This window comes from Aspergillus japonicus (assembly GCF_003184785.1).
Source record: "Aspergillus japonicus CBS 114.51 unplaced genomic scaffold BO86scaffold_51, whole genome shotgun sequence".
NCBI classification, from domain to species: domain Eukaryota; kingdom Fungi; phylum Ascomycota; class Eurotiomycetes; order Eurotiales; family Aspergillaceae; genus Aspergillus; species Aspergillus japonicus.
This window is the reverse complement of record NW_020291688.1, coordinates 5,206-29,917: the sequence shown is the minus strand read 5'-3', so window position 1 is coordinate 29,917 and position 24,712 is coordinate 5,206. Positions and strand designations below refer to the sequence as shown.

The 24,712-nt window shown below is 56.3% G+C and overlaps 9 protein-coding genes across 9 annotated transcripts; 5 read left to right on the top strand and 4 right to left on the bottom strand.

Moving 5' to 3' along the window:
* Window positions 1-142: 142 nt before the first annotated feature.
* BO86DRAFT_421161 (sucrase/ferredoxin-like domain-containing protein) lies at window positions 143-1,075 on the top strand (the record flags this gene model as incomplete). Its single annotated transcript, XM_025675262.1, has 2 exons — window positions 143-289; window positions 398-1,075. The coding sequence occupies 2 exons, from the start codon at window positions 143-145 to the stop codon at window positions 1,073-1,075; spliced, it is 825 nt and encodes a 274-aa protein (XP_025524818.1).
* A 1,047-nt stretch (window positions 1,076-2,122) lies between these two features.
* On the top strand, window positions 2,123-3,371 carry BO86DRAFT_391376 (NAD(P)-dependent alcohol dehydrogenase). The gene has a single exon (XM_025672575.1). It carries the CDS (start codon window positions 2,308-2,310, stop codon window positions 3,274-3,276), a length of 969 nt encoding a protein of 322 aa, XP_025524817.1. The 5' UTR covers window positions 2,123-2,307; the 3' UTR covers window positions 3,277-3,371.
* Window positions 3,372-4,092: 721 nt separating this feature from the next.
* BO86DRAFT_391375 (putative DNA repair protein Rad4) lies at window positions 4,093-7,534 on the bottom strand. The gene is made up of 4 exons (XM_025672574.1): window positions 6,924-7,534; window positions 6,630-6,833; window positions 6,226-6,571; window positions 4,093-6,164 (listed from the first exon to the last, which is right to left on the bottom strand). Exons 1-4 carry the CDS (start codon window positions 7,476-7,478, stop codon window positions 4,228-4,230), a joined length of 3,042 nt encoding a protein of 1,013 aa, XP_025524816.1. The 5' UTR covers window positions 7,479-7,534; the 3' UTR covers window positions 4,093-4,227.
* Window positions 7,535-7,778: 244 nt separating this feature from the next.
* Window positions 7,779-8,512, bottom strand: BO86DRAFT_391374 (uncharacterized protein). The gene has a single exon (XM_025672573.1). The coding sequence runs from the start codon at window positions 8,403-8,405 to the stop codon at window positions 7,968-7,970; it is 438 nt and encodes a 145-aa protein (XP_025524815.1). The 5' UTR covers window positions 8,406-8,512; the 3' UTR covers window positions 7,779-7,967.
* A 324-nt stretch (window positions 8,513-8,836) lies between these two features.
* BO86DRAFT_344216 (rhomboid protease PCP1) lies at window positions 8,837-10,960 on the top strand. The gene is made up of 5 exons (XM_025669172.1): window positions 8,837-9,757; window positions 9,815-9,918; window positions 9,974-10,307; window positions 10,364-10,538; window positions 10,597-10,960. The coding sequence occupies exons 1-5, from the start codon at window positions 8,917-8,919 to the stop codon at window positions 10,847-10,849; spliced, it is 1,707 nt and encodes a 568-aa protein (XP_025524814.1). The 5' UTR covers window positions 8,837-8,916; the 3' UTR covers window positions 10,850-10,960.
* Window positions 10,961-11,765: 805 nt separating this feature from the next.
* Window positions 11,766-12,521, top strand: BO86DRAFT_271562 (YoaK family protein; the record flags this gene model as incomplete). Its single annotated transcript, XM_025667222.1, has 1 exon — window positions 11,766-12,521. A coding segment is annotated over one exon (756 nt), but the record flags the coding sequence as incomplete, so codon positions are not given.
* Window positions 12,522-12,836: 315 nt separating this feature from the next.
* On the bottom strand, window positions 12,837-13,683 carry BO86DRAFT_367616 (GNAT family N-acetyltransferase; the record flags this gene model as incomplete). The annotated part of the gene is made up of 2 exons (XM_025670164.1): window positions 13,212-13,683; window positions 12,837-13,099 (listed from the first exon to the last, which is right to left on the bottom strand). The coding sequence occupies exons 1-2, from the start codon at window positions 13,639-13,641 to the stop codon at window positions 12,837-12,839; spliced, it is 693 nt and encodes a 230-aa protein (XP_025524812.1). The 5' UTR covers window positions 13,642-13,683.
* A 414-nt stretch (window positions 13,684-14,097) lies between these two features.
* On the bottom strand, window positions 14,098-22,011 carry BO86DRAFT_458113 (type I polyketide synthase). The gene is made up of 8 exons (XM_025677267.1): window positions 21,739-22,011; window positions 20,901-21,681; window positions 20,629-20,839; window positions 20,443-20,566; window positions 17,382-20,362; window positions 17,102-17,314; window positions 15,449-17,047; window positions 14,098-15,374 (listed from the first exon to the last, which is right to left on the bottom strand). Exons 1-8 carry the CDS (start codon window positions 21,899-21,901, stop codon window positions 14,145-14,147), a joined length of 7,302 nt encoding a protein of 2,433 aa, XP_025524811.1. The 5' UTR covers window positions 21,902-22,011; the 3' UTR covers window positions 14,098-14,144.
* A 331-nt stretch (window positions 22,012-22,342) lies between these two features.
* Window positions 22,343-24,683, top strand: BO86DRAFT_449968 (NAD(P)-binding protein; the record flags this gene model as incomplete). Its single annotated transcript, XM_025676764.1, has 6 exons — window positions 22,343-22,379; window positions 22,441-22,688; window positions 22,757-23,039; window positions 23,113-23,301; window positions 24,078-24,277; window positions 24,348-24,683. The coding sequence occupies 6 exons, from the start codon at window positions 22,343-22,345 to the stop codon at window positions 24,681-24,683; spliced, it is 1,293 nt and encodes a 430-aa protein (XP_025524810.1).
* Window positions 24,684-24,712: the final 29 nt, after the last annotated feature.

Here is a 24,712-nt window from a genome sequence, read left to right as displayed (position 1 = left end):
ACTAACCCGACATGGGCGCATTCCCCTTCACATCCCCCCGCCATTCCCGGTGACCAAGTCATGCCCGGAGCCCAGCTGCGCATGTCCCCCCACCCCCGATCTGCCCGCCCCGATCGACCACCACCAGGCTCTCAATGGCACGATGGCGGCCTACGCAGAGCAGCTTCTTGTGTGCACCGGCCAGCGGGACTGGACGAGCCGCATAGAGGATGATGGTGAGGGACACAGCTGGGGGGATCTCGTGCGGGGTCTGAAGGCTCTACTCGGACGCGGCGGGCGATTCGCCGACGTAAGTGGTGCCCTGCCTTGACTACTGTTGTGCGGAAGCCAATCCGCTCGCCCCAGCGCTACAAACTTTCCAAAGAACAGCCACTGACATCTGCAATGCCTCGCACAGCCATACCATAACATCCTCATCACGAATTCCTCATTCGCGCCGTCGTCGCCGACGTCCCCAGCCGCCTCCGCCTTCCTCTTCCCCAGCTTCAAATACTTCCCCTCGATCCCGACCCAGCCATCCTCGGAGAACACCGACGACCTCTCCACCTTCGTCGAAGCACACCTCCTCCCCCCCAAAGCGCGACACGGCGGGCCCAGCCGCCGCCCGGAACTCGCGTCAACCCTCCCGGCCGCCGTGGACCTGCGGCACTCGCCCGTGGTGCTCATCTGCGGGCACGGCGGGCGCGACATGCGCTGCGGCGTGATGGCGCCCGTCCTGGAGACGGAGTTCCAGCGCGTGCTGCGCGAGAACGGGTTCGCGACTGGCGCCGAGGACGGCGACGACGCACCGGTGGTGGACCGCCCCGACCGGGCGCATGTCGGGCTGATCAGTCACATCGGCGGGCACAAGTACGCCGGGAACGTCATTGTGTATCTCCCGCCGGGGATGACGGTCGTCGGGAAGGACGCATCGTCGGCCGTGCCGCATCCGCTGGCCGGGAAGGGGATCTGGTATGGGCGCATTGAGCCCAAGCATGTGCCGGGCGTGGTGGAGGAGACGATTCTGGGCGGGCGGGTGCTGGCGGATCACTTCAGGGGTGGGGTGGATCGGGAGAGTGGGATTTTGCGATTGTGATGGTGGTGGTGTTGTTTGAGGGTAACTTAGATCAGTCAGTCGACGGGGATCAGTGTCCGCTCTTCTTTTGGGGTTGGGGTTGGCGCATCCTGTACAGTAGATTAGAGACGAAGAAGTACAATAGATCTCTGCTTCAATAGGCCGATTTGAATAACCGGGTGGGAAGAGCAAGCCTGGAGGAGTGATTGTCTGGTTGGGTCATGTGGACAACAATGGATAGTTAAGATAATATCATGCATTACCTTATTGATGGTGGTATCGTTTATCTACAAGTAATCCTCCGGGTGCCACCGGAGAATTGCCGTTTTGTCATGGTGGGGCATCAAGTTGTTGTTCCTCCATGGTCAGCAACCCCACACTGCCAAAGTGGCCAACTTCTAGAATCCCTTTAGGGTCGCATTCTGAAGTTGTAACCGCGGCATGGGTGGAATCCAATCCCCTATACCCTCAATTGGTGATATTAGAAGCGAATGATTTAACCGAGCAGGTTGCATGCAATCCCCCCAGGCTTAATTGGGCTGAGACAACCATCCCTTTAAGCTTGTCCGTGTGACTGAAATAGGTCCCTATAGCCACATCCATACATAGTATAGGAAGAGGAAGAGTAGGAGCACAGGTACGGAACAAAACGAACCCCGCTGGGCGGGGAACGCCCGGGTAAATGGTTATTGGTGGCAACTTGTGTCCCATCCATACTTCATTATTCTCCATCTGAATTGAACCTTGAAGTCCAGCGCAGTTGCTGATCACTGCATGGAGGGGCTCAAGCCCTGCCGAGCGTGACTATTAAAGCTTTCCTGCGCCGCTCCTTTGCCATCGTTCTCAACCTATCTTTGACGTCTTCTTCTCCTCCTCCTTGTTGCTTTCTTCCTCCACCCTCCCTCCCAATCGCCTCGTCTTCACGGCACCATGGCCACCGCAACTACTGTCACAACGCTCGAGAAGCCCAACATCGGTGTCTACACCAACACCAAGCATGACCTGTGGGTCGCGGAATCCAAGCCCACGCTGGAGGAGGTGAAGAGCGGCGAGAGTCTGCGGCCCGGGGAGGTCACGATCCAAGTCCGCAGCACCGGCATTTGCGGGTATGTTTCCATTCTTTGCCTCCAAGACCCCTCCTGTTCCCAGCTCCTTTCCCACCCTCGTTCCAACCATTCGACCCAACTAACATCGATGCCACCCCCACCACCAGCTCCGACGTCCACTTCTGGCACGCCGGCTGCATCGGCCCGATGATCGTGACGGGCGACCACATCCTGGGCCACGAATCCGCGGGGCAAGTCATCGCGGTCGCGCCGGACGTGACCTCGCTGAAGCCGGGGGACCGGGTGGCGATCGAGCCGAACATCATCTGCAACGCGTGCGAGCCGTGCCTGACGGGGCGGTACAACGGGTGCGAGCGGGTGCAGTTCCTGTCGACGCCGCCGGTGGACGGGCTGCTGCGGCGGTACGTCAACCACCCGGCGATCTGGTGTCACAAGATCGGGGACGAGATGAGCTACGAGGACGGGGCGCTCCTCGAGCCACTGAGCGTGTCGCTGGCGGCCATCGAGCGCAGCGGGCTGCGGCTCGGGGACCCGTGCCTGATCACGGGCGCCGGGCCGATCGGGCTGATCACGCTGCTGAGCGCGCACGCCGCGGGCGCCACGCCCCTCGTCATCACGGACATCGACGCCAGCCGGCTGCAGTTCGCGCAGGCCCTCGTGCCCGGCGTGCGCACCTACCAAGTCCAGACCACCAAGTCCGCTGAAGAAAACGCCGCCGGCGTGATCCGCGTCTTCAACGACGCAGATACGAACTTCGACATCGACAGCCCCACCACCCTCCGCCCGCGCATCGCGCTCGAGTGCACCGGCGTCGAGAGCAGCGTGTGCTCCGCGATCTGGAGCGTCAAGTTCGGCGGCAAGGTGTTCGTGATCGGCGTGGGCAAGAACGAGATGACCATCCCCTTCATGCGCCTCAGCACCCAGGAGATCGACCTCCAGTACCAGTACCGCTACTGCAACACCTGGCCCCGCGCCATCCGCCTCGTCCGCAACGGCGTCATCAACCTCCGCAAGCTCGTCACCCACCGCTTCGCCCTCGAGGACGCCCTCCAGGCCTTCGAGACCGCCGCCAACCCCCGCACCGGCGCCATCAAGGTCCAGATCTTGAGCGACGAGGCGGATGTCCGCGCTGCTTCCGCTGGTCAGAAGCTGTAGCGGCCGTTACGAAATGAAATGAATATGCTTCACTTGTGTTTTTGGATGTCGGGCTGGTTTTTGCTGGTGTGGGTTTATTAGAGGGAGGTGACTGGTCGCCTTATTTATATATATATACCAATTCAATTTGGATTTGATGTGTTGTTGTGATTCCCGTTTGGTGGGGAAGGAAAGTCGAGTCGAGTCGAGTAGAGTGTCTTGTGTATATGTGTTGGTGCTGCGTCGGAGCTCTGTATAGACCATCGTTTTGCGCACGCAGAGCGGGCGAAAGGCTATGGCGTAGGATTTTCCAATGCGCAGTCAGCCCCTCGAGAGTGTGCGGCAGTGACTGAGACTAGAGTCCGGGGGACGCAGAGAAACACAAAGTCGAGTCGAGTCGAGTCTAGTCTAGTCCACTGGCGCCGCAGCTCCAAGCTTTATAGAGGTATCGAAAAGCAAGCGAACCGTCTCCCCGGGTCCTCCTCGCATGGGTCTACAGCACCGTGTGTTTGATTCGAGGCAGGGAAGCGGGCGCACTCTAGCTCTAGTCAGGCCTAGGTCTTAGCACCAATCTACATGAACGCGGTAGTCTGAAGGGGAGAAGATTTGTCCGCTGGGATCCGGTTATGGTCCATAAATCGAGAGACTGGGTGGCTGGGGCATGGATGTCTAGTCTATTGAGTTTGTCGATCGGATCCAGAAAGGACAATGGACCGACCCCATTACAGCGTAGATCTGACCTGACCATTTGATGGACTTATCCTCCGGAACCAAGGTAGAATACATCCAGTTCGGAATTGAATTGCTAATGCTGGGCAGTAGAAAAAGGCCGGTGTGGTCAAAATGACAGGATTCATGCATTCATGTACTCATATCGTTGACGTTATATCTCTACACCTATTGATTCCGGCTCTGTGAACATGACGATGCGGAGGGTTCTATGAGCGCTTGTCCAGAATCCAAACATATCGACTAATCCGACATGAGCCACTCCGGAATCGCGTCCTCGTCGTCCGGATCCTGCGATAGTAACGATGTCTCGCTATCCCTGCATGAGGAGGGATCAGAGGCTTCGGATTTGGGGGTTTGTGGGTCAGAAGCGCCGGCTGAAGGGTTCTCGGCTGGAGATGATGCGTTGCTGATGTCCGGTGCGGCGGAGGGGAGAAATTCTTGCGGAGGTGCGCTATCATCGGGTCGGTCGGGTTGAGCAGGATGTGATATAGACGGGGAGGCTTCGCTGGTGATGTTATCTAACGACGAAGAGTCGGTGGGCTCTTCTTTCGTCCTCGGGACGACGACCAGCGAGTACCGCGGTGGTCTGGCTGGGTTTGGGTGCGGGGATGTGTCTTGACGTTGATGTGCAGCTGGGTCGGATCCCGCGGTCACGGTCTGTGGATGGGGGGCTGCAGGTGCAGTATATTTGCTAGCATTGCGACTTGTAGGTGGATCATCGTACAGGTCCATGGGACCTTGTGACGGTGACTCTGGGAGGAAGCCGCCTCCTGTCATTGAAGGGTCTGGTGTTTCTGTGTCTGGCTCCGGTATGAACCCACCACCTCCCGGTGCCTCCGCATCTGATTCGGGAATGAAGCCTCCCCCTCCCATCGACGGTTCTGCTGTCTCCATGTCTGACTCGGGTAGAAAGCCTCCCCCTCCTATCTCCGTGTCCGGCTCAGGTATGAACCCACCACCTCCCGGTGCCTCCCCATCCGATTCAGGAATGAATCCTCCTCCCATGTCGTCGTCCACAGGCCCATCATCCTCACTCGGTCCAACACCCGCCCCCTCATCGAAATCATCCCCCTCAATCGCATAGCCTTTGACCCGCTCCGCGATGCGAAGCTTCAAAAGTAGATGCTTCCACGCTCTCAGCACCTCTGCAGTCCGCGTTTCCAGCTCGTCATGCAGTCTTTCTTGCTCGAGACCGTCGATGACCGCCTGAAGCGCCTCGCGGTATTCCTCCGCGACAACCACACCGGTATAGACCGCAGTCCCGTGGCGTCCCTGAAAGGTAAAGCCGGTCACAGCCGCCGCGAAGTCAAGCCCAAGCAGTCTAGCCGCACGCGCGGCATCCGGGTGGCCGATGTGGATCCCACCGACCGGGACCATGCTGGGTACGTAGACATCTAAATTCCCGTAGACGTTCTTGGGAACTCGGCCGTCCACCACGGGTGGCGGAACGTAGACCTGAGTCTGGAAGATCGCGTAGAGAGGGGTCTCCGGGGGCGCATCGCGCTCCTCGTCATCCTCGGGCAGTCCGCTAACCACAGAATTGCGGGCCTTGACACGCTTCAACGGCTGCTCGCCCGTCTTGATGTCGCGGCCCAGCCGGTACCATTTGTCGGCGCTGCGCACAGTCTGGACGTCCGACCGGCGGTACACCGGCTCTAAGGCCTGGCTCTTGGACCCCGGTTTGCCGAGGCTGACCTGACCTATCGCTCGCTTCGGGTGAATGACCTCGCTCCGTCGTAGGTGGCGCTCCAGCGCGTAGACAGGGTGGTCCTTGAAGTCCTGGATGTTTCGAGGCATGGGCTCGGCGGCGGTCTTGGCCGTGAGTTCACTGACCTCTAGCTGGTCGCGATCTTCGAGGAACGGTTTCTCGTAGACCTGAAGTGCGCGATCCCACCATCCTGCGTTGCGGGTGGTGGACTCGACACGGAACTTGCGAGTTTTCGCATTGAAAGCCTTGCTGTAACGGCGGGTCACATCTCGAGCAGAGGCATCATCCTCGAATGCAACCACGTAGCTTAGAAGATTGTTCGGGTCGGTGGCAGGAGGCTCGAATTTGGACGGCTTCGCGAGGGATCTCGTGACTAATGGATCGATGGGGATCCATTTGCTGACTGCCTCGTTGAACGCTTCCACCCAGAACACCGGGTAGGAGGACTCTTGATTTCGAGAGTATGGTACTTGATGTAGAGATTAACACGTTATCATTTCGATCGGAAGGAAGGGAAGATGCTGGCCTACTTTCTCTGGGCGTGGATGACGGACGTGATGGTTTGAACCCTGGCCGGGTGAGTCGCTGCACACTTGATCGTGACTTGGGCCGTGTTGAATCGTCCGAGGACTTTTCTGAATTGTCTGCAGCCATGAAAAATGTCTTGCCCGTAGGCACGGTCGAGGTGATTTCCTTGGTCACGCCCGAGAAGGGCAGAGGCTGCAGTGAGCACACCAGTCTGGCCTCCACGGCTGCAGATCGCAACAAAGCACAGAACAGTTGTGCGCCGAAATCACGAGATCCTTGCAGGGTTTTCGCTTGTTGCTTGAAGTCTTCGAGCGACGTGAAAACTTCGGCATTGGAGAGGATCGCTTCCTAATACAGGGTCAATTGGGGTACGGTTATTTTTTGAAAGAGGTGAGTAATGTAATACCACTCTTGTCTTTAGAGCATCCGGGCCCTGAGCCCAATGTGGTCGCTTGAGACCGGGCTTTGTTACTCTGAATCGTTTACTAAATGCGTCACTGAGTTGGTTCAGGCCGTCTATGAACGTTGTAGACCTGTAATGCTCTGGTTTACTCTCGGGTGGGTGCAGTAAAGATATCACCTGCTTCGATATCATTCTTTTAAGCGCGCCCTAGTATGATGGTTAGAGCTGGAGAGCTGTTATAAGCTATTCTCGCGTGCGATTGCCATCGATGTCAATGATGGCAGAACGCACACATACCTGAAGCTCATCATCATTGCACCATCTATTACGAATCTGTACATGGCGTAACAGGCAGAGAAGATGGACTTTGTGGATGTCAAGTCTCAACCGCTTCTCTGCGGCCGTTATCGGCTGCCGTCTAAGTGCTCTTTTCTGTCTCTCACGGTCATGCGGTCGGCCCAACGTAATCTGGATCGACGAGTCATCTGACAGCGCTTCGGAGACTGCGGGCTGCAAGTTGATGTCTTCCCATTCCATGTCCGACTCTTCGGACGAGGATGAGGGCGAGTCATACACCGTCTGGACCTGCCGGCTGGTGGTCTCATCATTATCGACTGGTGTCGGAGCTTTTGGAAGTTCTATATGAGCACTGGGTATATGCGTTCGTCCTGCCATTTTGCGTCTCTTTGGTATGCGGTCATCATCGAGGAGCTGAGGCTCTCGCGCCTCGGCCTCGGCCAGCATTTCCCTGTATACCTGGGGGATGCGCTGATCTTCAGTCGACGCATGACGCTGGTTTCGAGCACTCTGGGTCCGCCGCGTCGAGCGACGAGCAGGAGTGGTTACTGCCATTCAAATACAAGGACAGTATGTACAGAGGGGTATATGTACTGTCCTCCGACGCGCCGGGGATCAGGCGGACATCATCCACGAAATGGGATCTAGAAGCCTGCCTATGACGACGCACTGGGCGGCAGAGCACGTGATGGGTTTGCTGTGTTTGCACTGCAGCTATCTCCCCGCTCGAGTACTTTCATTTGGGATAATCAAGTGCACCGAATGTGATGGATAACTGCTTGGTGATTGAGCTTTACCTCCAGGCATACCGTAGCACTAGATACTCTGTGGGTACCTGTCACAGATTTGGTCTCAGTGATATAGATTCAGCTACAGAAGTACAGTACATATGGCCTGACTGGATAGCAGCACTGTTGAAAATGACTATGTCCTGGGTATACAAGTCTATGGGACAATCAATCATTTTAAGAAACTCCTGCTCAACAAAGACCTCGACACCTTCGAGTGAGAGTATCCACGGTGAGAGCTGCAAAATCCGATCCCCTACAAATAAACACCTTCCTCTTCCTCGTCTTGTCCCCCATCCGGTGTGTCTCCGGAAGCATTTTCCCTCGTCGAGGCGGAATTTGGCTGACTTGGATGCGTAGAGGCCTCATGCGTATCGCCGTTTGTCTCCTTGACCTCGTCCAGCTCGATCCACTGTTGTCCGCGATTCTCGACCTCCGTTTTGAGTAGCGTGACCCTTTCCATCATCGATGTGAGCACATCTTTATTCTCTGTGATATAGCTCTCCAGCTCTCGCTTTTCTGTATCGCTCTCACACGACTCGTCGATGAAGGTCTGCAGCTCTGCGTTCGAGCGATGCAGGTGGGCGATCGAATTGCGGATCTCGGAGACCTTGGCGTAGAGGACGGGGAGGGGTAGCTCTTGGATGGCTTCGGCGAAGGCGGCCGGAGAGATCGGGAGGGACTCGCCGGACATGATTGTAGATGTGTTGTCTGCGTCACTGGGGTGGTCTGGTGTCGCAAGGTAGATTTCGGGTAGAGTTGATGATCTCGGGAAAGAGGTGCTTTGTTTGTTCTGCGTGCTGGCAGTTGGTTGTCTGTTCTAATCCCCGTTGCGACTGATGAGACCGTGGGTTATCACCACGTGACTATATTGCGATAGCGTTTGGCGTTACTGTATAGCAAAGGTGTGGTGCTGTTTGTTGGAGCAGAGTTTGGGGAATTGGAGGAAGAAGATCTTCAAGTCTCGGAATTCATATTGTGAGCAGACTGCGTTTTGCTGTGATTGTCTCCAGCGTTTTCTTGTGGTCCTCATCTGTTCACGTCTTCAGCGCACGTTACCCAAGAATCAATCGGAACAACTTCCGGCGGCCGGAGAAAATCGACCGATCCCAGCTTCCTTGGAATTTCTACTTGCCCATTGCATTGTCAGCCCGCGTCATTTACTTGCATTGTGGTAGCACGGTCTCCGATCACTGTCGCTCGCTATGAGCAATGTCTTGGGCATAGCATGGCGCGCTCCATGCCCGGGGCTGAGGGCCTCGAGCCTCTTTCCCTCCGTCAGCCCGAAGGCGCTCCCCCTCGCCAGTTATCTCACCTCTTCCCTTCGGCCTTCGAGCTCACGCCACAGAAACATCTTCTCCGCGCGCTCCTTCGGCTCTCTCCGTGATGCCTCCACATTCCGCCACAGTCGAAACTCGCTCGTCTTCTCTCCGGTCCCCACTCGTTCGTTCCAGACCTCCGCTCCGCTCCGCTCCAGCAAGCCTCCTGCCGTGGACCATGGGGTGAAGCCTCGCGCAGAACCCTTCTCGCACGCCGACATCAATGCCATCTTTGGAGCCCGTGCGAAGGTCTCCCCGTCCATGGGCAACCGGGTCCTCGCCGTGCTCCACGGCCGACGACTCAATGGTACCCTGGACCTGGATCTCCCCGTCGACATCAGTTGCTCGGTGCGCCCGCACAGTCTCGACGCAGCCCTCGGTTACCTTCGCGAACATTACCCCGTGGACGAGGATGCGGCCATTATGGCCCGCATTGAGCGGGAGGAGCTGGAAGAAGAACAGAAGCTCATCAAGCGGGCCGAGGAGTTGGGTCTCTATAAGCCCCAGAGCGGCCAGTTCGGAGCGGAGCTGGGCGAGAACAAGGACGTCTCCGGGAAGAGTGTTTTCCAGGAGATGCGGAAGCATAATGAAGAGAGACTTCTGGCCGAAGACGAGCAAAAACGCAAGGAGTGGTTGGAGGGTGCGGCGCAGGATCAGGAGAAGTACAAGCGCATGAGGGAACGGAACACTGCCCTGCAGAAGTTTGAAGATACCTCCGCTTTAGAAGGTAAAGCTATATTTGTGACACTATCAAGAGGATTGCTAGGATCTGACTGCTAAATAGTCCGTGAGCGCGCGGATCCTCGCGAGCGCCCTCTTCTTGCCTGGGTTCAGAAGCACCACCTTCGTGCTATGGAGACGGACATTGACGTGACGAACATGACGACGGTACGTTCATCATCCCTGTGAGGATTAATGGGATGTGGTCTGACAATGCGATTAGAGTCGCCGGATCGTGCCTTCGCTCATCTTTAGTCTGATTGCCCTGGGTCTTTGCTATGCCTTTGCCGTGTTTTATGAACCTCCCGCGCGAGCAGATCGGCTGTGGCCAGACACTCCTCGCGCTGCTGCCACTTTAATGGGTATCATTGGCATCAACGTCGGAATATTTGTTCTATGGCGGGCATGGCCGCCATCCTGGAGACTGCTCAACCGCTACTTCATCAGTGTTGCCGCCTATCCTCGTCCATTTAGCATTGTTGGCAATGTCTTCAGCCACCAGAAGCCCTTGCATTTGAGTGTCAACATGGTAATGCTTTGGTTCGTTGGCACACGACGTGAGTCCCTTGGCCTACCCGTCACAATTCTGGTGAACTAACCTTTATTTATTTAGTCCACGATGAGGTCGGTCGGGGCGAGTTCTTGAGCTTGTACATGGCATCCGGTGTCGTCGGATCCCTCCTTTCTCTGTCAGCGCATGTTCTTCTGGGCCAGTGGACTGTCACCGCTCTTGGAGCCAGTGGAGCGATTTCTGGAATTGTCGCAGGCTGGTGTATACTTCACGCGAAGTAAGCATCTCTTTCTTGTTCGTCTGACGAACCATCTCACTAATCATGTTCTCTACAGCGACAATCTCACCTTCTACCTTCTCCCCGAAGAATGGCAAAGCGTGGTATCAGCCCGTGGGTGGTTTATCCTTTCCACCATCGTCGCTGCTGAAGTCGTCCGTCTGGCGATGACCTTCCGCGCCCCTGCCCTCGACCATTGGGCGCACATTGGTGGTTATCTCACGGGAATCATCTGGGCAAGCATTAAGAACGCGAAGGAGAAGAAGAGGCGGGAAGAGATGAGCTGGTTCCAACGGCTGTTCTCCAAATAGCGATGGGCCACCCTCGCATGCCACGCACGCTAGGCTCACCCGAGCCTTGTAAATACCATCGCTGCCATCAGGCACATGTATACTATATCGTACTTGTTTCTTGAAGCACCCTTCACTTCTAGTTGTATATGCTGTCACTCTTTCCATCAATCAGGGGTCACTAGTCTCTAGGTCTTACTATTGTAAATGTCTTCATCAATTGACAAAAGCACTCAAACCAGCATTGATTTCTTTTCTCCGAGCCTGGAGCTGCAGTGTGCAGGACCCCTTCGGGAGGGTGGGGCAGCACGACAGGCGGACGCCGTGGCTCTGGTCGGTCCATGTGTTTTGTCTTTGCTTGCTCGGAACTCCTCGGCACGCCAGCGTACGCTTGAACCAGTTTAAGCCCGGACGGCCCAGCAAGCCAAGCTCAACTTACAGAATTAGAGGCATATCAAGTACTGTCCAGCCCTATAGGGCGGAGCACAGACGTCAGAGGATCATCGCGACGTCAACGAAGCGTGACGCAGCGCGTCTGGCTGCACTACAAATAATTCTATGTTCCAAGGTGTCACCAATCTCGACAAAACCCCTGAATCTGATATCATCGCCCGATCTCAATTCCAGGCTTCCGGCAAGTGGATTGCCTTCCTCTTCCCTTCCCACCTTAACCCGGCAGGAACACTGACCACCATCAGGCCCCAGCTTCCGTCCTCTGCGAACACCCAGTACACCTACCACCACCACCACCACCACCACCACCACCACAGCACCCGAACCTCCCGTCCCTCCGCCAATGCCGCAAGAACCAACCACAATGCCCTACCAAGAATTCCCGGCGCACGAACGCGATCCCCTCCTAGGCGGCACTCGCAACACCCGCAACACCACCACCACTCCAACAACCACCACCACCACCACCCCCCCAGCAACACGGCTCAGCCGCCTGCACACGCACCTCACGACCCCGGTCTCGCAGCGCTGGACCGACCTCCTCCTGCTAACCAGCTACACAATCACCGGCCTGTTAGACTCCACAGCCGTCTTCATCTGGGGCTCCTTCGTGTCCATGCAAACGGGCAACACCGTGTACGCGGGGCTCGGCCTGGCCGGCCTGGACGGCACGACGCGGTGGCAGAAATCGCTCCTCTCGATCGGGAGCTTCTGCACGGGCAGCGTGCTTTTTGCCGGAATCCACCGCCACGCCCGCAGCCCGAGAGCCCGCGGCGCGTTGGCGGGGTCGTTCGCGCTCCAGGCGCTGTGTATCGCCGGCGCGGCGACGATTACCCGCGTGTATCGGGCAGATGGGAAGAAGGAAGGGGAGGGGGGGCTGGAGTGGACGGTCGCCGTGCCGTTGGCGCTCGTGGCGCTGCAGAGTAGCGGGCAGGCGGTCGCCAGTCGCGCGCTGGGGTTCGCGGCGTTGACGTCCGTCGTGTTGACCAGTATCTACTGTGATCTGTTCTCCGCGCCGGTGTTGCAGGCGCAGCGGCTGGGGGCGGTGGTCAGGAGTCCCGATGTGTGGAGGCGCGTCGGGGCGGTGGTCGGGTTGTTGGTCGGGGTGGTGATCGGGGCGGCGTGGGCGAGGAGTGAGGCTGGCTTGGAGGGGGCGTTGTGGACGGCGGTCGGGTTGAAGGCGTTGATTACTGTGGCGTGGTTGGGGTGGAGAGGGGAGAAGGTGGGTGCTGGGTTGGAGGAGTAGATTTGGGGATGTTTGGGAGGTGTATTGTAAGTGGGTGATTCGGGAGGATGCATTTATGGACTGTGGATAGAGTTAAGGGACATACACTCGGATGGGGGTGAGGGGATCAGCTTAGAGGGTTCAGATATTCCATGATACAACGATACAGTGCAATAGCTGCAGAGTTCTGATAACAGGTGAATAAAGAGAATGTCATTTACAGACTGAAAGGACTAGGACGGGTTACGTAGAATATGTAAAAGTAGGTTCTGTAGGACGTGTAAACAGGATCATGATCGAACAGTAGGTATATTTTGTGTAAAGCGATTCTCATTCACGCAAACCCACACCCCCAGGCTCCCGGATCATCAACGCGAACCTCTGACTCCCCTCTCCACCACGCTCCGTGTAATCCAGCCGTACCTCCTCGACGACCCTCCACCCGTGCTTCAAATACGCGGGCACCCCTTCCATCGTCGCCTCCAGATAGATCCGGGCGTTACAGGCGTCTGCTCTCTCGATGCCCCATTCGAGAAACGCACTGCCAACTCCCATCCGTTGGTACTCCGGTAGGACGCACAGTAGCTCCAGGACTAGCCGTATGCCTAGCAGTCAATATGGTTCACTCTTCACAATCAGCCGCATCATAAATTGACGCTGAAACCCTTAGATGTTCACGTAGAGTGGCGAAATAGGTGCACGAACCAAAATCAGTCTTCCGGAGATGCCGACCCCGACTCCGCTGTACCATCTCCTCGTAAAACGAGTAGGTCCCCCGATTCAACTCCGGGGCGTACGCCCACGTATCCCGCACCTGCGCCTGCGCATCGCTGCTCAAAGTAGTGTCCACGGCTCGTTCGAACCCATAAATCGCTGGGATATGCCACCGGCCGTACGCGATGTTGTCATCACCCCCCAAGACCCCCGCCAGGAGATGGCACTCGGGTTTGGCGAAGTACTCGAGGGCGGAGACGGTCTTGAAGGTGTGGACGGCCCGCGGATCGCAGCCCTTGTACGTGCTGCGCATGTAATTGGAGGATGGGAACGAGCGGATCTCGATGTCCACGAGGGTGCCGAGGTTTGATGCTTGGGCGTATTGAATTTCTAAGGGGGCGGATGGATTGCTGGGTGGCATTCTGGAATTGTAGATTACACTGCTGTGAGGGGAGGGTTTGGTTCTATGGATAACGGTTTGGATTTGTGTACTGGATGAGAGAACTTGGGAAGGTGTTCAAGTGTTGAAGGGATTCCATAACACATGCCATAGTGATGACGATGACTCATGGAGCGGTGGAACTTAGGCTATAGTCGGAGTTTACATACTTGATTTAGAAAGTATACTTCTTTGTATTCTAGGCTGTTTTAGTAAGTTGAAAAGCGGTACTAATTTGGCCCTGAAGTAGAAAGGAAACATTCTTAAGTTGACTAAGGTTGCGTAGGAATTGAGTCCGATATATCAGAATAGATAAAGGCAGGCGGTGAAAAACGGCAGGACGGTCCTGTTCTTTCCTACCGAAACATCTGGCTAAGAGCAATGTAATCTACAACAATGTACTCCACTCTACTCCACTCCACTCCACTCCATACAACAATGTGATTCAACCCAGCCCGACATCCAGCATACTCATGCTCTGCCGCTCAGTTCTGTGGTAGCTTTGTTTCCACAAACTGAGCCAACAGACTCAGGTTCTTCCTCACACTCATGATATCAAGGAATGGGATATCGACCCGGAAAACCGTCCAGAACCAAGTCCGGAACTCCGAAGCAATCATGCTGTCTACCCCAAATTCGGGCAAAGGCTTCTGATCATCAATCTGATCCAAGGGCATCAAAATCAGATTGGCGAACCGCTTTTTCAAAAGTCGGACGATGGCAACCAGCAGGCTCTCGGCATCTGCCTCGGACGCAAAGGTCCCCGTCATGGTTGACGGAAGCTCTTTGAACCAGGGGGCTGCCGAAGTCACCACTTGGCGATCGGATCCCCGAGCCTCGCCCGAGCCCCCAGCGCGCACCTCTTGCTCCGCCAGCAGCGCAGCCGAGAGAATGCCCGCGCGCGCTTCCACCAACACTCCATGACTCGTCACGTCGAACCCGCGGGCGCTGAGTTCGCGCACGCCCGCCGGTTCCAGCCCGGTGAGCATATGGGCTTCATCCAGCTTATGCGCGGCCTCGCTCTCGAGGGCAAGGTCGAGCACCTGCAGGAACTCCTCCTCGTTGAGCGGCTGAATGCCCTTGCGCAGGAGGAGTGCCTCGATGTCGGGGTTTTCATGCAAATATCCCACCTCGGAGATCATGCCCAGCCCAACGGCGACCGCACATTTGCCCTGCGAGCGACGCCACCGGGCAAAGGCATCCAGGAAGCCATTGGCGGAGCAATAGTTGCTCTCCGTAGCCGTACCAACGGTGCCGGAAACCGAAGAGGTGAGCAGGAAGAAGTCAAGCTGGTCGTCGTGGCCTTCCAATGCATTATGCAGGTTCCAGGTGCCTTGCCATTTCGGATCGATACCGGTATGCCAGGCCTCGTTGGGCATGCGTGTGAACAGAGCCTCGTGTAGGCCCATGGCCGCCTGCACCACGCCGCCGATGGGACGTCCCAGAGCTACACAAGCGGCCACTGCGGCTTGGACATCGGCAGCTTTGCTGACGTCTCCTCGCACCACCGCCACCTGCGCCCCGGCCCCTTCGAGACGTGAGACCAGCTGTTGAGCACTGCTTCGGTCCAAGCCGGAGCGACCGAGGAAGACAAAATGTCGCGCTCCTCGCGTCATCATCCAGCGACTCAGACTGCGACCCAAACCCCCTAGACAGCCGATGAGAAGATAAACCTTGTCGGAATCAAACGTGGTTCGGTATAGAGTGGGCATGACCTGAATCGTGCATTAGTGAATTTGCTTGAATAGTGTTTTTCTTTTTCCCATTGACTGTGTCTGCGTTTACTTACTGGAACACGAGCTTTAGCATTTTCCATCGAAATGACCACCTTACCGACACGGTCTTTATTCGCAAAGAAACGGTATGCTTGCGCCACCTCGGTGATATCAAAGACTTTCAATGGAGGAGGCTGGATCTTTCCTTCACGGTACAACGTCATCGTTTCGGCCATGAGACGATCCCAGATGGATCGGTTCCATGAATCTTTGGCGTAGAAGAGTTCCGACAAATCGAAGGCTGTAAAGGTGACGTTGCGGAGGAAAACGCGCATATCCAATTTGCCAGCGTCGAGAAGTTCCCGCTTGCCGATTTCGACAAAGCGACCGAACTCAGCGAGACAGTCCCAACTCTCGTGCATGAGATCTCCTACCAACGAATTAAGCACGATGTCTACTCCCCGGCCTCCAGTGGCTTCCCTGATGGCAGGAACGAACGACCCATCTCGCGAATTGAAGATATGAGAGGCTGGCACTCCTAACTCGCGGATGAGGTAGTCCCGCTTTGCGGGCGAGCCAACCGTGGTATAAACGATGGCGCCGAGCTGTTGGGCCAGCGTGATGGCTGCAATGCCAACCCCCCCGGAGCCGGCATGAATCAAAATGGATTCACCCGCACGGATATGCGCGCGGTCATGCAATGCGTACAAGGCCGTGCCATAGACGGTCAATAGCGTGGGAACTACAGTAAGTTCCTCGTGGTCGAGTAGCCGGTGGACGGCGCCTGCGGGCACACGCTCGGTTGTTCGGAAATGACTGGGCATCCATGCCACAGCGCGATCACCCACCTTGAGGTGTCGCACATCAGGCCCAACTGCCGTGATGACACCTGCGAAATCAAGTGCTGTCGTCTTATCCCGGGTGTCAACACGACCGTTGATGGCATATACGTCCTTGGCATTCAAGCCGACAGCTTTGACGGCGATATCGACGTAGCCCGCGGCAGGAGGGGTGGTTTCGGGCGCCAGCTGTTGGAAATGCATAGAGTCCATCACTCCCGCACGGCCAATAGAGAGCTGTGCTGGCTTGGCAGCTTCCAAAGTCTCCTTCGCTATCGGAGCTTCCGGGTCCAGTCGCCGCCGGAATGCCGCATTGACGCCGAAGTCTGGCCCAAAGCGGCTGACGTAGAGAAGACCATCGACTTGAATGAACTCACAATCGTCGGCAGTCTGACGGGTGACTAGGGCCTGCACGACGTTCTCACAGGCCCGTTCAACGTGATCAAGGGACTCCAGCGACTGGAAAGATCCGAGGTCGAGGACAGAGTACCGTAGAGCCGGCTGTTCGAGCATCAACGCGCGCGACAGACCGTTGGCTAGGGTTAGGTTGGGGTCGGGCTGACTGCTGAGCATGTTGGCCCCGGTCACCCATAAAAGATCGGTCGCCACATCAGTCATGACACGCAGCCAGTCCATCTGCTGCGGGCTCATCGTGGCCAGGTATTCTCGCGTGGCTTCCAACAACGACACGCAGATATCCTTTTCGGTGAGCCCTACAGTCTGAATTTGGTCGATCGGGACGACTTTCACGGCACTAAGGGTAGCCTTGGTCGTGAGAAACTCAGATAGGCTGTTGGCAAAGCTAGTCACTGCTGGGGCTGGGTTTTGCGGAATCTGGCGGACTATCAGTACATCATCAGCTAAGAGGGCGAACCATCACAAACTTACCACGATGAATCCATTACGGCCCTTGAGATTGCTCGTCGCAGCTGGACGCGTCGCGAACAGAATTCGCTTCCCAACATCAAACAGGGTGAACCCTGCCTTCGCCAATGCTTCCACCGCCTCGTCCGAAATCCTCGTTATGATCACTCCCTGGTCAGAGAGTGACGACAAAATCGGCTCGGCAGCTTGAATCCATTGCTGTTTAGAACTGGTAAGCTAATCATCAGATAATAGCGGTCAGCCACAATGTAAGTTTATGATTTGGAGGAGAGTGGGGACCCACGCCTGGAAGGATGAGGACCTCGAAAGGTCCGTCAATGTTGTCTTGGATTGTGAAACATCCGTCCTCGTCGACAGACCCGGCATGCCACGATCGACAGCGCGCAAACGCGGTGTCTTTATCTAGGATTTGCAACCATTGTTGAGCTTTGTATCCGAGCTGATCACCACCGAGCTCCAAGACACGCATACGTGGGAACTTATGTCCGGCCAGATCGATAAGAGCACCGATGATGCCCAGACTCTCGTCGTCCTGAATATCTGGCGCCTGACGATCCACAAAGCTGGTGACATAACGTCGGAGGTGGCTGTCAGCATTTGGGGCTAGTCGCAGCATGTCAGGCTTCCAGTGCACCCGCAATGTGGGCTGACGCTGCAGGTACAAATCCAGAGGAGAGTTGCTTTCAGGCTGGGTCTGAGATCCACTCTTGCCGGTATATAGCGACATGCGCACGTCGGTGAATTCAACAATCGGCGCCCCACGGGCATCCCACAAAGTGCTGTCAACCTTTCGGCTATTGAAACCCGTTTCAACCGAGCGTGCGTGGATTTCGACCTCGCTGCCAGAGAGAGGTTCCTGCGGTGGTTGGATTTGACAATCTGCGATGAACACAGGGAGGTATGCCTTCAGCGAGGACAGCCGTCCTGCAGTGCCTCCCAAAATTGCTGCCTGGATGCAAGCATCGAGCGTGATTGGGTGCACAGGGTATTCCTCTTTGTGTTCAGTGTTTGGGGGATCCAAATGTGTAACACTGATAGCCTCGTTTCGAGTTCGTGCGCTGTCCGTTCGGAGGCTTGTCAGAGACTGAAACTGCGGACCAAAGCACAGGCCTTCCTGCCGCCATTTGGAGTACCACCGCGTCATTGCCCAAGCCTCAAAACCTTTGTCGTCTTTGACAGTCACGCTGCCCTTCCCGGCCCCAGTTCTGGGTTCCGCCAGACGGATACTTCCGGTGCAGTGAACTGTGGTCTGCCCTGCAGCCCAGGATGTGATAGAAAAATCATACCAATAAGCGGATGTGTTTGCCGTTGATGACTTGCGCAGAGACATGGTGGTATGAAGCTCGAGATCCTTGGCCGCGGGGTCATTCTCTTCGGGAACCACAAGAGCAGCGCTGATATTCATGTTGCGGATATGGAAGGCTACGTTAGACTTGTTCGACCGATCTTTGACTCCAGTAATCCGCGAGACAGCCTCAATGGCAGTGGCAATGTATCCCGTTGCAGGGAAGACCACTTGCCCCTCGAGCATATGATCTTGTATCCAGGGCATCTCACTCAGCCGCAGTAAGTTGCGCCAGGTAAAGTCGATGTTATTGCCGGTGAGAGCCAGCGTTCCCAAAAGTTCGTGACGCAAATGCTTCCTGTTCCGAATCTCGACGCTGGCACGAGGCTCGCTCCAGCGAAGACCGCTCGAATAGTCCCACTGGTAAGGCGGAAGTGAATGCACGGCCTCCAAGCCAGACCGCGGCAGACCATCGACTTTATCCCAGTTGAGGGCGTGGCCAGCGGCATACAAAGTGCCAGCCAATTGCTTCAGACTCACGTCGGCATCGACCTTCCGTACCAGCGTAGCGGAATAAGGAAGTGAACTCTGATCAAGCCCCATTGCTGCCCGGATTTGCTGTATCGGCCCTTTCAGCGTCGAATGAGGGCCAATCTCTATCAGGTGTCGCTTTCCTCCGGCAGCCAGTGTCGCCAGGGCGGAGTTGAATTGAACCGGTTGCTCCAAGTTTTCCCGCCAGTAGGCCGCCAGGTTGGTGGCTCTGGTGCTATTGCGATCTAGCACGCGCAGCTCTGTCGGGTCATGACCGACAGATGAATACATCTTCACCTCAGAACCACTGACAGGACTCTCCTGCTTATCGTCACCCGGCAGGGTGAGCAAATCGGCGAGGAGCTCCTCGTAGAGGGGACCGACCTCCTTCATCATGTGAGAGTGATAAGCCCGTCCTCCCGTGTCGAGCTTGCGGGCAAACTTCTTCTGGGCCTGGAGCTCCTCATGGATGGCATCAACTGCCTCAGATGAGCCGCTGAGGGTTACGCTCTCTGGTGCATTGACACAGGCAACCTGAACCTGGGTCTCCAACCCTTGACTTTTGATCAATTGTTTGGCCGCCTCGGCTCCTATGCCAGCGGCCATCATCGATCCCTTTGTCTGCAACTTTCCGACGGCGTATCCACGATAGTACGCCACCAGAATGGCCTGGGTGGAAGACAGCAGTCCTGCTGCGTAAGCTGCAGCAATTTCTCCGGACGAGTGGCCGACAACGGCCGCGGGCTGCACGTCCCAACTGCGCAGCAACTCGATTATTCCTATCTGGATAGCGGTGCAAATAGGTTGGCTGTGGGTAACCTTGTTGATATCGCTTGTTTTGGGGTCGTCATTGAGCAAAGTCTGCTCAATGGTCCAGTTCGGGGCGTACGGGACCGGTAGTCGCTGGAGCACACGATCCAGACCATGGATCGTAGCTCGGAAATGTTCACTCTGGAGCAAAAGCTCTTTCGCCATGCCGGCATACTGTGCGCCCTGGCCGGTGAAAACGAAGGCGAAAGGATACCCCTTGTCTGACCTGCCGGGTGTCGCTGCGTCTTCTCCAAGGTTCAATTTACCATCCGCGCTGGCGATGTGGAAGCTGCGATACTGTAGGTGGTCCCTACCCTTGGTAAGCGTGTATGCCAGATTTGCAAGTGCTTCTTGACCCGGATTCTGTGCTACAGCCCGGGCTACACCTTTCATGCGCGCTTCGAGAGACGAGATCGAAGACGCAGACACAGGCAACACAAGCAGCTGCGGAGTCTCAGACACCGATGGGCCCGAAATGCTTCTGATCTGTTCCCGATAATTGTCGCCCAGGTAACTCTGGATGGACTCCAGAATAACGTGGGCATTGGCGCCTCCGTAGCCGAAAGAATTGACACTGGCTCGGCGTAGTGCCCGTGGCCACTCCTCCACCTTGGTTGCGATCTTGAGGTTTCGCTCCTCTAGGATGACTATAGCACATTGGAATCCGAGTGAGTCAGCTTCGTGCGGTCAGGGTTGGGGCTGATGTGGGAATGCTCACGCTTGGGATTCAACTTGACCACGCCTCGCGATGGTGGGATTTTGGCGTTCTCGAATGCCATGGCGACTTTCAGGACTGACGTCAGGCCACTTGCAGCTTCGCTGTGTCCCACGTTGGTTTTGACCTATGTTCAAATCAGTCAGACAATATATCCGCAATCAGCATTCAGTCGCTGGGGAGTCTTACGGATCCGATTAGGAGTTGAACTTCCGGACGTGGGGAGAAGCACCGTCCCACTGCATCAACCTCAATTGGATCACCAACAGGCGTACCGGTGCCATGACACTCGACATAGTCTGTGCTAGCAAAGTCTAGACCCGCGTTCTGGTATGCCTTCCGCATTACTGTCTCCTGAAGCTCACGGCTGGGCAATGAGATACCGGGAGTTTTTCCATTGCTGGATACCTTTTATCAGCCATCCTGTGTTGTCGGGCTCTGTGGACGGTACGATTACTTACGCATTGATTGCACTCCCCCGGATCACTGCTCGCACCGGGTTACCATCTCTGAGCGCAGCCGATAGACGCTTGATGTAAATCGCGTTTACACCCTCTGCACGGCCATAGCCATCGGCTGAAGCATCGAAGGTGTGGCAGGTGCCTGTGGGGGACAGCACCCCACCCTTAGCCGCACCAATGTGCAATTCGGGAGACATGATCAAGTTGGCACTGGCCACGATACAGCTGTCGCAGTCTCCGATCTTCATCGCCGTCAAAGCTTGGTGCAGCGCATAGACCGATGAGGAGCACGCCGTATCCAGCGTGAAGCTCGGTCCGTGGAGATTGAACACATGACTGATACGATTCGACATGATGGTAGCGCCGGAACCGGTGGACGTATACCGGTGCAGGTAGTCTGGATCCCGGGTCTGCATGGGCTGGTAGTCGACTGAGAAATTACCGACGAAGACACCGGTATTCGATCCAGAGATGCTCTTCATGCTGGTGCCGGCACTTTCGAGGCACTCGTATACTACCTCCAGCAACTTTCGTTGCTGCGGATCCATATAAGTTGCCTCGAGGTTGTTGATACCGAAGAAGCTGTTCTCGAACTGGCGGACGTCCTCGTTGATAAAGTACCCGCCAGGAACGTCCATGCCGCCACTGCGATGTCCATCTGGGTGGTAATAGCCCTTGATGTTGTATCGCTCGGCAGGCACAGGGCCTTGGCCGGACTTCTCTTCGACGAGGAAATCCCACAGATCAGAGGGGGAGCGGATGTCTCCTGGAAGGCGGCACGCTGTTGACCACGGGGTTAGTGCTATGAACTTTCAGGTGGGATTGAAAGACGCCATACCCATTCCAATGATACATGGGGGGTCGGCCTGGAGAGACTCCATGGCACTGTCATCCCCATCACAGGGCCGACGGTCTTGGGTTTCAGTGCCGTCGGGAGTAGGATCTGACATGGTACTGGGGGTAGTGGGAAATCCCACCATGACAGGCTCAGAATCAGACATGGTATCGAGTCTCAGAAGATGATGATGAAAGAAAGAAAGAAGAGAGGAGAGTATCCGGTCGCTACAGCCCTCATCTCCTCGTCTCGTCCCAGCTATATATACTTCACGACGTTGCAGTAGATGGGACCCAATTCCGCGTCAGCGAATAGGATTCTCGGTCAGACGAGACTACATCCATGCCAGGGTAGTGATTCCGCTTGCCCGGTCATCAGCGTTCTGCATTATCACTACCAATTACTTTGTCTCGTATCGGAAGGAAGGGGGCAATCACATCAGGCATCTTCCCGTTGGGGTAGCAAAAGTACACCCATAAGCTTATCATGACAAATAGCAGCCCACTTGGAGACATAAATTGACCCTGTCAACACCCTCCGTGGCGAGAGGTTTTCCTCAACCGTACACCACCTGTACTGACCCCACTTGTACGCCTATTCTAGCAGCATGGAGACTACTGGCTACGCACTCGTCGTTGGCGGGGGTAAGCGCACAAGAAGCTATCTGATGAAATCCCTCCGAACCAATGCTGACCGTTGCGATAGGAAGTGGGATAGGCAAGGCCTGTGCTCTGCTGTTTGCCAAAGAAGGTGCGGCTGGCGTTATCGTTGCCGATCTAGATGTGTCCGCCGCCGAGACCGTGGGCGCTCAGTGCGTTCCAGTGGCGTCCAACCCCAAGTTTCGCGCCGAAGCCATCCAGGTCGATATCACGAAGGAGGATTCGGTCAAGCGTGCTGTTGATAAGGCGGTACAGGCTTTCGGCCGCATCGACTATTGTGTCAATTGCGCAGGGGTTTGTCGCCACCCTTCGTTGAAACTTTCCTTCTGCAAATTGAGTTAATTGATTGCGTGCCGTGACAGATTGGCGTCCAACAAGGGACCGACATCGTCAGCCTCTCGTTGGCTGATATCAAGCGCTTCATTGAGGTGAACACCATCGGCACGTTTCTCGTTACTCGCGAGGTCTCGGCCGTGATGCGAAGCCAGGAGCCCGTCACGAATTCTTCATCGTCGGCGACCAATCGCGGCGAAACCCGCGGGGCGATTGTCAATCTGGGCTCTGCTTCCTCCAAGGTTGCGGCACCGGGCGTCCTGCCCTACACGGCATCCAAGCATGCAGTTCTGGGTTTGAGCAAGAACGCAGGTGAGTTATCGGCCGCATACCTTCGCGGGTTTTCACCCTTTGGCCTGGAGCCGCGCTGACATGCGTTCCTTAGCTCTGGACAATGTGGATCATGGCATCCGGGTGAATTGCGTGTGTCCATCATGGGTGGATACCCCGATGGTCCAGGAGGCTGTGGCGGGGGTGGACGGGCTGGCCGATTTCATCAAGGCGGCGGTCCCCATGGGACGCATTGCCCACCCCGAGGAAGTGGCCGACGCGGTGATCTTCCTGTGCAGCCCCCGTTCGAGCTACATCACTGGAAGCGACCTGATAGTGGATGGCGGGACGACCTTGACGGCTTCGCGCTAAGGCATTGGGAGTCTGCATGATCCGGATTGATCAATCAGACACCTCCGACTGTGCATACCTTGGCCTTTTTCTCCGCGTTAGTGAATTACTTTCTGCTGCGACGTTGCAGACAGGGATTTTGGGTCCAGAGTAAGCACTAAAAGCTGCGGCCTCATCCGCTACTCCGTCGTAGATCCTTCAACATGCACGTCCTGGTCGTAGCTTAGCTGCAGATAGGCCGTTCCAGCTGCATGTCAGATACAGATAAGCGGCTCGCGACTACCCCCACTGCAGTAGTTGGTGGGAAATCCGGCATAATGCCCCTCACGACTACTCCGTACATGCATTGTGATAGACTGCTCCACAACTGGCAAATGGTCAGAGAAGTATGGTTTTTTGTTTCCGGGGGCTTCCGGCACGGAGAGGAGCATCGAGTGAACCCTCGGAGACGAAGACGATGCTCGTATCGAGGAAGCAGCAAGCTGCGGGATAATCCTTACGCCATGCACTGCACGGAGTACAGGGGAAAGGTATATATTAGACGAAGCCGTTGCCGATAATCTACTTCCCATCTACATCTCCTTCAACCACACCCACGCAACAACTCCTCTATCAAACCCCCTCTTTTGTCCCTGAAATTTCCCACAATCATCATGACCACCGATAAGAACATCTTTTCGGACAACACCTACCCCGGCGGCGTAGGCTACGTAACCACGGACTTCCCAGTCACCGGCCTGAGCCGCGTCGTGCGGCACATCACCGGCCACGACGCGCAAGGCCAGTCCGTCTTCCTGGCCACCGACAACGGGGACCACCACCGGGTCCTGGGCGAGCAGCAGGCCATCGGCAATATCATCTACTCGACCAACCAGAGTCCCGTGGAGCTCAACGACGATGTCGATATCAAGTACGCCCGCGAGAATGAGGTTTGCCTACCGCGCCGCACCCACCTTCTTCATGCTCGCGAACTCCACTAACAACACCATCCCACAACAGCCAGGAATCCACGTCCACAACGGCACGGTCGCCCGCCTCATCGACTTCGCTCCGGGCGTGGAGTCCCCCCTCCACCGCGCCGTCAGCCTGGACTACGGCGTCGTGATCGAGGGCGTCTTCAAGCTGGTGCTGGACTCCGGGGAGGAGCGGCTCATGCGCCCCGGCGATACCTGCGTCAACCGCGCGACGGCGCACAAGTGGATCAATGTGACGGGCAACGGCACGCTGCCTGGCCGGATGCTGTTTATCTTGTTGGATGTTAACCCGGTGTTTGCGGGCGGGAAGCAGTTGGAGGGGTATCTGGGGACCTTGGCGAAGGATTATGAGGGTCGTTAGGTTTGCGATTGCCTGCTTTGTTGTGGGGG